We start from the raw sequence: 12,386 nt of genomic DNA, 5'->3' as shown, positions 1-12,386 counted from the left end.
TTGTCTGGGTCTCCCAATGGAGCGACAAAGAAATTTTGTTTTATTTACTATATTAACCTTCAGTTCAATACTCCTTTGTTGTAGAGTTTCGACTGAAGTGGTTAACCTGTTGAAAGCTGACAGCAACATGTATACGTGCCAGATGATTGGTCTCTGTGTAACTCACTAAGGTGTTCAGGAGCAGGTATTGAAGCTAATGTGTTTTCAGATGTTGCAGTGAAACGGTAGCTGCACCCGCTATAAATTATACAGACTCAACTCCTGAGCCATCATTGCAACACACATATATGGTACACTGGGAAAACTACTGGACATCATGTGCAGGTTACCATGCCACAATTCATAAATTAAGAGAAAGGGACTGTACCTCATCTAGCTTTTGTTGAAACAGTTTCTTGATCTCCTCCTTTTGCGCTTGGCAGTGGGTGAGAAGCTGTTGAGCAGCACCATGTAGACTGGAATTTTTTTCCTAAGAACAATATAAAGCCATATGTAAATTGACAAGCTGGACACATCCCAGAAGTCAGATATTTATTGAGATGGTAGAACCTAAAATGTAGTTCTTTGTATCGGTCAGTGAATTAAAGCACCAGCCCAGTGGGGTTTTATTTGTCACAGCTGGAGTGAGGCTTTTAACCTAGGTGCCCAGCCCTCAGTAATATACTCCCCTTCCGAGACGCCAGCTTGTGAGGTTACATCAAACTATCAATGAAAGTCTCTGAGAGCAAGAAAGGGGATCTCATAGACTTGTATTGAGTTGTGAATTCCAGCTTGCTCCATGACATGATGGAACAATTGGCAAGTCACAAATTGGAGAACAACGACCAGAGCAGGATGAACAACAGATAAAGACGCCGGAGGATAAGTATAAGGCTAGGTGCAGGGGACTTAGACTAGAAGCACCACTTCAGACGTCAAATAAAAAAAAACTAAAGTGGTGCTTTAGAAGGGTGATTGCTAGAATCATGTTCAGTGAAATAAAACACTCACCTTCTCTTTTTCTAACAGCTGCTGAAGTCCAGCTTTGTATTGAGGAGTCTTCATGTAAGACATAAGCTGCAAGTACTGTACCCTAAAGGAATCTGTGAAAGGGAATGTGTTAATAAGATGTAAAGTAAAGGCCCTAAGCCCCACAGGTAATTAGCATTTATAACGGTCATGTTTTATGAAGTTATTTTCGGGCTTTGCAAGGGGAGTCAGGGCACAAGGTGCACCTTCATAGAATGCAGCCCAGGAGCTGCAGAAGGGGACACCTTTGGTTTCATAGTGAAAAAACTGGTGACAGGTTCCCTTTAAGCTACCATTGAAAACAAAAGTTTTTGGGAAAAAAAAAAAATAACCTTGTGTTGGGAGAAGATATCCCAGTGTCACTTCAAATTGTGAACTGACAAAAAAGTATAAAAAAATGCAAGGCTGCAAACCTTAAAGACGTCGACAGACTAGCATCAAAGTGTGATGCGTGGACATCTTTTAAGCTCATTTTCGGATTACAGGAAGATTGAACCAACCTGAAATCCACCCCCGAATGGAAAGAGGAAAAGATACACAAAAGACAGAAGGCAAACCCAGCCACACATGAGGCATGGTACAAAAGAAGAGAAGAGGAAAAATGTGCAATAGAATGAGAGCAGGAAAAAACAAGTAAGTATATAGGCAAAAAGTACAGATCTAGATTTTTTATTATATATAAATAATAAAAAAAAGAAAATAAAAGAAAAAAGTAAAATGAAAATAATATACAGTCATGTGTAAAAGTTTGGGCACCCCTATTAACGTTAACCTTTTTTCTTTATAACAATTTGGGTTTTTGCAACAGCTATTTCAGTTTCATATATCTAATAACTGATGGACTGAGTAATAATTCTGGATTGAAATGAGGTTTATTGTACTAACAGAAAATGTGCAATCCACATTTAAACAAAATTTCACCGGTGCATAAGTATGGGCACCTCAACATAAAAGTGACATAAAATATTTGGTAGATCCTCCTTTTGCAAAAATAACAGCCTCTAGTCGCTTCCTGTAGCTTTTAATGAGTTCCTGGATGAAGGTATTTTTGACCATTCCTGTTTACAAAACAATTCCAGTTCAGTTAAGTTTGATGGTCGCCGAGCATGGACAGCACACTTCAAATCATCCCACAGATGTTCAATGATATTCAGGTCTGGGGACTGGGATGGCCATTCCAGAACATTGTAATTGTTCCTCTGCATGAATGCCTGAGTAGATTTGGAGCGGTGTTTTGGATTATTGTCTTGCTGAAATATCCATCCCCTGCGTAACATCAACTTCGTCACTGATTCTTGCACATTATTGTCAAGAATCTGCTGATACCGAGTTGAATCCATGCAACCCTCAACTTTAACAAGATTCCCGATGCTGGCATTTGCCACACAGCCCCAAAGCATGATGGAACCTCCACCAAATTTTACTGTGGGTAGCAAGTGCTTTTCTTGGAATGCCGTGTTTTTTTGCCTCCATGCATAACGCCTTTTTGCATGACCAAACAACTCAATCTTTGTTTCATCAGTCCACAGGACCTTCGTCCAAAATGTAACTGGCTTGTCCAAATGTGCTTTTGCATACCTCAGGTGACTGTTTGTGGCATTCTTGCAGAAACGGCTTATTTCGCATCACTCTCCCATACAGCTTCTCCTTGTGCAAAGTGCACTCTATTGTTGACCGATGCACAGTGACACCATCTGCAACAAGATGATGCTGCAGGTCTTTGGAGGTGGTCTGTGGATGGTCCTTGACTGTTCTCACCATTTTTCTTCGCTGCCTTTCTGATATTTTTCTTGGCCTGCCACTTCTGGGCTTTACAAGAACTGTACCCGTGTTCTTCCATTTCCTTACTATGTTCCTCACAGTGGAAACTGACAGTTTAAATCTCTGAGACACCTTTTTGTATCCTTCCCCTGAACAACTATGTTGAATAATCTTTGTTTTCAGATCATTTGAGAGTTGTTTTGAGGAGCCCATGATGCCACTCTTCATAGGAGATTCAAATAGGAGAACAACTTGCAAGTGGCCACCTTAAATACCTTTTCTCATGATTGGATACACCTGCCTATGAAGTTCAAAGCTCATTGAGGTTACAAAACCAATTTAGTGCTTCAGTAAGTCAGTAAAAAGTAGTTAGGAGTGTTCAAATCAAGAAATTCATAAGGGTGCCCATACTTTTGCACCTGTCAAATTTCGTTTAAATGCAGATTGCACATTTTCTGTTAGTACAATAAACCTCATTTCAATTCAGAAATATTACGGAGTCCATTTATTAGATAGATGAAACTGAAATAGCTGTTGCAAAAACCCAAATTGTTATAAAGAAAAAAATTAACATTAATAGGGGTGCCCAAACTTTTACATATAACTGTAGATAAGATGAACCTGGAAGATAGTGTGCATCAATAATGAATGCAATACAAGCAGGACATACAAACAGGACAACATGTAGTTTAACAAAAGACAAAGCGAAGAAGAGGAAGAGGCAGACATATAGGCAGCTCCATGTTAGAGAGCCTATACTCCGGCCTGGGAAAAGGAGGCTAACCACGAACACCTGAGAGGCTCCACTGCAGAAAACAGCTGCTAAACGGGGAGGTGAAAGCTGCTAGAGAAAGGCAGAGTGTCAGACATTAAAATAGGTCAGACATTGTGCATATCTCTCATGATTAATTAAACTGCTTAGAATACAAATAGTAGTCACTCTGCAAAATTCCCTGTAAAGAGGCGCAAGCAGGAGCGATGCTGGGCTGTCTAGAGCGGTGAAACTCCGCCGACAGCCCAGTCACTCAGGAAGACTGGGTCCCGCCTCAGTGATATCGGGTCAGAGCAGCACAATATTGTCCTGCCTCCAGTGACCCCTCTCCACCACTGCCCCGGTAAGCTATATTCGGATTTTAGGATGCACCCCTCATTTTCCTCCCAAATTTTTGGGAGGAAAAGTGAGTCTTATAATACGAAAAATACGGTATATTTAATAAAAATTGTGATATATTAAAAGAAAAAAAAAAAGCATGGGTCATATTCTGATGATAGCTTTCCTCTGTAAAAGCAAAAACAGTCACAAACGGCTATCCTCTTGCCTCAATGGTGAGGTCCTTTTTTCATCTAATACCTGAATTTATTGACACATGAAGTGCTATGTTGGAACCAACCAGATCAATGACCAACCCACTACTGCCAAGGATTCTCCAATGCCTGCGTGTTAAGTACATCATTTCCTTCACACCACCCCATATAGGATGCTTACCAAGCAGCTTCTGCAGTGTTGGAGGTGTAGGTGACGACAGCAGCTGGTTGGAAGGTTGACGCTGCACTTTGGGAGGTAGCTGAAAGTAGGGACTCTGAGGTGACTTGTAGGTGTCTGAATGCAGTAGAGAAAATACAATATACATTACTTCAATTATCAACAAAAAATGAAGGCAAAGACCGCAACAAAAATGCAGCAATTCTGTGGTTTCAATGCACAACTATAAAAAATGTCAGACTTTAGTGATGCTGGGTAATCTTACAACGTGCACAGACAGTGTGCACTCTCTTGCTGTCTCGTTACTTCTGATCAAGGCCGGCAAGTGAGTGCACGGTCACTGTGTATATTACAGTGACAAGATCTACTGAGCATCCATCAGAATTGAGAACAGACACATGCTCAGTACAGCAGGGATTAGCATCCACCAGAATTGACACCAGACGCATGCTCAGTACAGAAGGGATTAGCATCCACCAGAATTGAGAACAGACATGCTCAGTACAGCAGGGATTAGCATCCACCAGAATTGAGAACAGACACATGCTCAGTACAGCAGGGATTAGCATCCACCAGAATTGAGAACAGACATGCTCAGTACAGCAGGGATTAGCATCCACCAGAATTGAGAACAGACGCATGCTCAGTACAGCAGGGATTAGCATCCACCAGAATTGACAATAGACGCATGCTCAGTACAGCAGGGATTAGCATCCAACAGAATTGACAACAGACGCATGCTCAGTACAGCAGGGATTAGCATCCATCAGAATTGACAACAGACGCATGCTCAGTACAGCAGGGATTAGCATCCACCAGAATTGACAACAGACGCATGCTCAGTACAGCAGGGATTAGCATCCACCAGAATTGACAACAGACGCATGCTCAGTACAGCAGGGATTAGCATCCACCAAAATTGAGAACAGACACATGCTCAGTACAGCAGGGATTAGCATCCACCAGAATTGACAACAGACGCACGCTCAGTACAGAAGGGATTAGCATCCACCAGAATTGACAACAGACGCATGCTCAGTACAGAAGGGATTAGCATCCACCAGAATTGACAACAGACGCATGCTCAGTACAGAAGGGATTAGCATCCACCAGAATTGACAACAGACGCATGCTCAGTACAGCAGGGATTAGCATCCATCAGAATTGACAACAGACGCATGCTCAGTACAGCAGGGATTAGTATCCATCAGAATTGACAACAGACGCATGCTCAGTACAGCAGGGATTAGCATCCATCAGAACTGACAACAGACGCATGCTCAGTAGAGCAGGGACTAGCCAAGCCCCTGAAACGAATATCAGCGATGACACTTCAAAGAAGGGGCAGAAACCGCAGTGTTAAATAACTATTGGTCAGCAACATACATGACAATCGCCAGTCATGTAAGAGCCTGATTAGAGAAGCACCATTGTGCATAAAGTGATCATTAAACCAGATTGTTATTCTATATGCTCATAGGAAACTCTTTTCCTCAGCAGCATAGGTTTGTAGCCAAGAACAATGATTTTTAAGAAAGCATAAAAATAATTTTTATCAGCTGAATGAGTTTTACTTGTTCATTGGCCGATCAGTAAACGAGGATTCCTAGGAAATCTTGTCCCCAAAAACTGGCCAGGGGAAATTAACCTTTAGATACGCACCACATTTCATCCTGTTCACACAAACAAGTGTTTCTCCCACAATTCTGCTAGCGATTGGATCCTCATATTGCTTCAAAGTTGAGCAAAACTATCAAAATGCTACAAAGACCTAACCTCAGTGCTCTTATGTGACGGTGAGATTTACATTTCTAATGTCCTTGGCAGTGAAAGGAGCATGGAAACTAAAATATATAGGGCTGAGCTACAGGTGAAAGACTTGGGCATACTAATAGATCCTAGATTAAACATGAGTCAACAGTGTGATGAAGCAACAAAAAGGTCAAACATGACTCTGGGTTGTATTAAGAGTAGCATGGAGTGTAGATCACGTGAAGTAATTATCCCGCTCCACTCTTCCCAGACTTTAATTGTGGTGCACTAGACCAAGTGCTCCATATGAAGGACATAGATAAACTAGAGAAGAGTTACCAAGATGGTGAGTGGTCTACAAAGCATGACTTATGAGGAATCTGTTAAAGAACTTGGGACTGTTTATCTTACAAAAAAGCAGGCAGAAAGGGGACTTAACAGCGGTCTATAAATATCTGAGGGGCTGTCAGTGTGGAGAGATCCATCCTAATCTCATGTGAAAAGGAAACGAGACATGGAGATAGAAACATTTGTCTGGGATGATTTAGGGTCCTACATTGAGTAAAGGGTTGTACTTTGACACAGGAAATCCATTCTATGACTATACAGTAGCTGCAATGAGCAGGGCATGTTCTTTACTCCCCTGCATTTTGCGGCCTGCTTATGATTGGTCAATCTCTTGCAGGAGAAGAAATATACACACCAGAGACAAATCTCTGGGAACACCTAGAGAACTAGAACATGTACTATAGTCTAAACTTTACAAGCCAATATCTAGAGACAGTAGACGTGACTTTAAGAAATAAAACAACGCTTTACTCAGCTCTGCAGCTATTCCATCATGTGGCCGGTTTAACATTGTTAAACTAGTAAAAAGTATTCTTTAACAAGAGATTAGTGATCTTTTAGTGGAAAACCTTAAAGCAGCAAAATCAGCCAAAGAGCATGTAACCAAACGGGCTTACCCTGAGGGTTTGTCTGTGTTGGGGACTGAGAAGGAGGGATGTTCTGTGAATGGACTTTTTCCAGTGCAGTTGGGGATTTGGAGGGTTTATGTTCACTAGAGGATGTAAGCAGTTTCTTAGGGCGTCCACGTTTTCGACCAGCCATTTTCCTACCCTTCTTGCTAAGTCTCCTTCGAGCTTTGACTGGTGAAGTCTTCTTCACGGAAGCTGGCTTCTCTTCCTCAGCTCCTGAATCCTGAAAAAAACAACCAAACATCTGATCTAAAAGGAGCTGATGAGTTCAGTTATAACTTCTCAGACTAACTATGGCTGGTGTACTAGATTATATACTGGTTACACAAAAGCGAAGCAGGTCATACCTTAATCTCCTGAATCTTTGTAGGGGTGGTAGTATTGCTCTTTCCTTCACGATGATTCTTCCGTCTTGTTGTTTCTTGTTCCTCCTAACAAAACAAAAGTTGTTTGAACCCCTTAAGGACGAAGCCAATTTTGGACTTAATGACCGGGCCATTTTTAGCAATTCTGACCAGTGCCACTTTCACAGATTATAACGCTGGAAAACTAAGGATCCCGGTGATTCTGACATTGTTTTTTCATGACATATTGTAGTTCAGGACAGTTATAAATTTAGGACAATATTTTTTGCTTTTATTTGGGAAAAAATTGTAAATTTGATGACATTTTTGCAATTTTCTAACTTTTAATTTTTATGCGCTTAAACCAGAGAGTTATGTCTCACAAAATAGTTAATAAATAATATTTCCAACATGTCTACTTTACATCAGCACAATTTTGGAAACAAATTTTTTTTGGGGTTAGGTAATTAGAAGGGTTCAAAGTTAATCTGCAATTTCCCATTTATTCAACAAAATTTACAAAACCATTTTTTTTTTTAGGGATCACATCACATTTCAAATGACTTTGAGAGGCCTAGGTGAAAGAAAATACCCAGAAAATACCAAAAAGTGACACCATTCTAGAAACTGCACCCCTCAAGGTACTCAAAACCACATCAAAGAAGTGTTAACCCTTCAGGTGCATCACAGGAACTAAAGCAATGTGGAATGAAAGAAAAAATAATATTTTACCTAAAAATGTTGTTCTAGCGTCAATTTATTCACTTTTAGAAGAAATAACACAACAAAATGGAAACCAAAATTTGTTTCCCAATTTCTTATGAACGCGCTGATACCCCACATGTGGTCAGAAACTTGTGTTTAGACAAATGGAAGGATTCGGAACGGAAGGAGCAATAGTTGAATTTTGGAAAGCACATTTGCTGAAAAAGATTGTGAGTACCATGTTGCTTTTGTAGGGCCCCTAAGGTACCTAAACAGCAGAAACCCCCCCCACAAGTGACCCCATTTTGGAAAATAGACCCCATAGAAAATAGTGGAGCTCCTCATGGAATTTTATCCAGGGGAATAGTGAGCATTTTGAACCCACAGGTACTTATCTGATAAACCTTATGTTGTCATATTGAAGTTTTTTTTTTCTTCACAAAAATGTTGCTGTAGCACCAAATTTCTCACTTTTTCCAAGAGGCAACACTAAAAAAGTGGACCCCACAGCTTGTTATCCAAGTTCTTATGAGCGCAGGAATACCCCACATGTAGCCAAAAACCTCTGTTTGAACAGTAGGACTCTGAATGGAAGGAGCATCATTTTGAATTTTGGAAAAGTTTTAATAGATTGCGGGAACCATGTTGCATTTGTAGGGCTCCTAAGGTACCTATACATCAGAAACCCAAACAAGGGACCACATTTTGGAAACTAGATCCCTCCAGGATTTTATTCAGGGGTATAGTGAGCATTTTGAAACCACAGGTATTTCACAAAAATTTTGCTTAAGACCAAATTTCTCACTTTTAGGCTATGTGCTCACGATCTGGCGAGACAGCGTCTAGTACAGTGTCAGCTCTCCTGCGGCCATGCGAGTGTTGTCCACAGGAGAACGTAGCTGTCCATGCCCACGATCCAGATTCAGGATGCTGCAGACTTTAGCTCTATTCACCCTGCAGAGAACACTTTAGTCTCCGCACCATAAATTGACATACTAAGGCTCAGGAAGCTACGCCACAAGTCAGTTTATGCTGCAGAGAAAAGAAGCACAGTGGGCATGAGAGTTCTAAAAAACCTTCCACTACGCTTGTACTGCACAACTCAGCGTTTTGGACGCAGCAAAAATACTCTGCGTCCTAAACCCTGATCGTACGCACACCGCCTTAAAAGCAAGGATGAATGGATGTCAAACACATATATTATGTGCCACCCCCCGCATATTCTAAGCTGGCACCCTTTCGTCACTTTCATGTGGCACTAAAGGGTGTCTAGCCTCATATTTAGCCAAAAAAATAAAGAAAACGTGGGATCCCCCCTATTTTTGACAGCCAGACAGCTAGAGTAAAGCAGACGGCTGCAGCCTGCAAACCACAGCTTTCAGGTTCACCTTGGCTAATAATTTAAAACGGAGGGCACCTCAGGCTTTTTTTTTTTTTAATTAATAAATGAAAAAAAAAAAAAGAAAAAACGGGGCGCCCCCCCCAAATTGGATCACCAGCCAAGTTAAAGCTGACAGCAGTGGTCTGGTATTCTAAGAGTGGGAAGAGCCATGGTTATTTGGCCCTTCCCAGCCGACCGAAACATAGCAGGCCGCAGCCGCCCCAGAAGTGGCGCATTTATTCGATGTGCCAACCCTTGCACTTCACACCAGCTTATTCTGTTGTCCTCGTGCAGTGGCAAATGGGGTAATATATAGGGTTGATACCAGCTGTAATGTCATCCAGCATCAAGCGCAACGGTTAGTAATGTCACGGCGTCTATCGTATACCTGACGTTACTGTCAGTAATAAAAAAAAATATAAAGACAAAAAAATTTTATTTAAAAAAAAAAAACCACTCCCCAACACATTCCCTCTTTCACCAATTTATTGAAAAGAAAAAAAAAAAGATCTAGTCAGCCGTAATCCATTTTGAAGGTCCCACGACTACTCTGGACCTTTCAGAATATCAGGAGCACGCTTAAAGAATTCATTCTCCATTTTCTGGAAGTGCAGGAACTCCATGTGAGAAGTGTGGATGCAGTGATCTGAGTGAGAATACTCCACCCCCACTGCCCGGGTCCAACTGAAGGCAGTGCAACCTGCAGTAAACTCATTCCAGAATATGGGGGGCATGCTCAGGGAACGTATCTCCGCCATTTTCTTGAAGTGCAGACCCTCCATGTGTGGAGTGTGGATGTAGTGATCTGACACTACTACACTCGCACTCCCCTGGTCCACACCACGGCAGTGTGAGCTGCAGTAAGCTCAGTGTCACTAGGCACAATTCTGCTCATGTGGCCGCCATCTTTTTAGAAGATGGAAAGATTGTGGGGAATCAGCGCTGCAGGAGGTATTGGGGAGACAAGTGGGTGACCTGGCTAGACCTGGGGAGCACTTTTCTGTCGCATCTGACATGTCCCATAAGACATAAATCAGAAAAGGAGGATGAATGCGGCAGGTGCCCCACTCAAGTGCGCTGCCATTTTGATGATCGAGAGGGGGAGGAGGACTTTGATGACACCGGGGTAGGAGATTTATCTCTCATCTGACATATTTGATCATACTAGCTGGGAGAGAAACCATCGGCGCCGTAGTTTACTGTACGGTGATCATCATTATACGGTGTATAACTGTTCACGTGACCGGGGACCGGAAAAAAGGCCCAAAATTGTCATCTCCAGGGTCTCAGCTACCCCCGGTTGCTGAAATCTTAGAGATTTTTCAGACGCTGGGGGATGTTATTCACGGTTTTTCATGCCGCCGTTTTAAAATGGTGATATAGAATAAGTACCCTTTCTTGCCGCCATTTTAATCCATAGGGTGGTAGTAAAGTGGTTAAGATAACATCTGAAAAATGCGTGAAATATTTGTACTAATTTAACTCCTTTCTGCTAAGCAAGTCTTTTCACAATAATGAGAAATACTTATTGGTTTTTAATCTGTAATATTATCGATTGATAAGTTTTATGTGCCTATTATTGACCAAAGTCAATGGAAAATATATGTTTCATGCTACAGATCCTTTTTAAAAAGCAGATGCACCTGGCTGATGTTAATTTTTACCTGTGGCTCAGCTAACAGATAAACATTATGTTATTTTTCTCAACTTCTAATACTTACCCTGAGTTTTGGATTTTTCAGGCTGGAAAAATAATTTTCAAGCTGCAAGAAAAAAAAAAATAAATAAAAGATCAGACTACTACGTTGTAAGAGTTCAGCAGCAAAATTGGATTTAACCCAATAGAATGTCACACACACATTACTTCAGTATTGTGAGAATACAGACATAAAGCTTACTAAAGTCCTATCAATGGTGTGCAGATAGTAAGAGACTGGCTTGCCGGTCCAAGAAACTGAGCCTTTGAGGGGTGACAGTTCAACAACTCTCATTATTGTGCCAATATCTGAAAGAAAAAAGAAGTATAACAGTAAAAATAAGAAAAAGAAGGGAATTTTGTTTACTTACCGTAAATTCCTTTTCTTCTAGCTCCAATTGGGAGACCCAGACAATTGGGTGTATAGGCTATGCCTCCGGAGGCCACACAAAGTATTACACTAAAAGTGTAAAGCCCCTCCCCTTCTGCCTATACACCCCCCGTGCTCCCACGGGCTCCTCAGTTTTGGTGCAAAAGCAAGAAGGAGGAAAAAATTATAAACTGGTTTAAAGTAAATTCAATCCGAAGGAATATCGGAGAACTGAAACCATTCAACATGAACAACATGTGTACACAAAAAAACAGGGGCGGGTGCTGGGTCTCCCAATTGGAGCTAGAAGAAAAGGAATTTACGGTAAGTAAACAAAATTCCCTTCTTCTTTGTCGCTCCATTGGGAGACCCAGACAATTGGGACGTCCAAAAGCAGTCCCTGGGTGGGTAAATAATACCTCATAATAGAGCTGTAACGGCTCCGTCCTACAGGTGGGCAACCGCCGCCTGAAGGACTCGCCTACCTAGGCTGGCATCTGCCGAAGCATAGGTATGCACCTGATAGTGTTTCGTGAAAGTGTGCAGGCTCGACCAGGTAGCTGCCTGACACACCTGCTGAGCCGTAGCCTGGTGCCGCAAGGCCCAGGACGCTCCCACGGCCCTGGTAGAATGGGCCTTCAGCCCTGAGGGAACCGGAAGCCCCGAGGAACGATAAGCTTCGAGAATTGGTTCCTTGATCCACAGAGCCAGGGTTGATTTGGAAGCTTGTGTCCCTTTACGCTGGCCAGCGACAAGGACAAAGAGTGCATCCGAGCGGCGCAGGGGCGCCGTACGAGAAATGTAGAATCTGAGTGCTCTCACCAGATCTAACAAGTGCAAATCCTTTTCACATTGGTGAACTGGATGAGGACAAAAAGAGGGTAAGGAGATATCCTGATTGAGATGAAA

The 12,386-nt window shown here is 41.9% G+C and overlaps 1 protein-coding gene across 1 annotated transcript; it reads right to left on the bottom strand.

Moving 5' to 3' along the window:
- Positions 1 to 367: 367 nt before the first annotated feature.
- Positions 368 to 11,416, bottom strand: LOC142260389 (histone-lysine N-methyltransferase, H3 lysine-79 specific-like; the record flags this gene model as incomplete). Its single annotated transcript, XM_075331902.1, has 7 exons — positions 368 to 469; positions 991 to 1,082; positions 4,256 to 4,369; positions 6,970 to 7,204; positions 7,329 to 7,412; positions 11,133 to 11,174; positions 11,310 to 11,416. Coding segments are annotated over 7 exons (776 nt in total), but the record flags the coding sequence as incomplete, so codon positions are not given.
- Between the last annotated feature and the right edge of the window lie 970 nt (positions 11,417 to 12,386).

The sequence above is a fragment of the Anomaloglossus baeobatrachus genome, unplaced genomic scaffold (genome assembly GCF_048569485.1).
Source record: "Anomaloglossus baeobatrachus isolate aAnoBae1 unplaced genomic scaffold, aAnoBae1.hap1 Scaffold_1016, whole genome shotgun sequence".
Lineage (NCBI taxonomy): Eukaryota > Metazoa > Chordata > Amphibia > Anura > Aromobatidae > Anomaloglossus > Anomaloglossus baeobatrachus.
The sequence above is the reverse complement of the archived record's forward strand: the minus strand, read 5'-3'. Positions and strand labels throughout refer to the sequence as shown.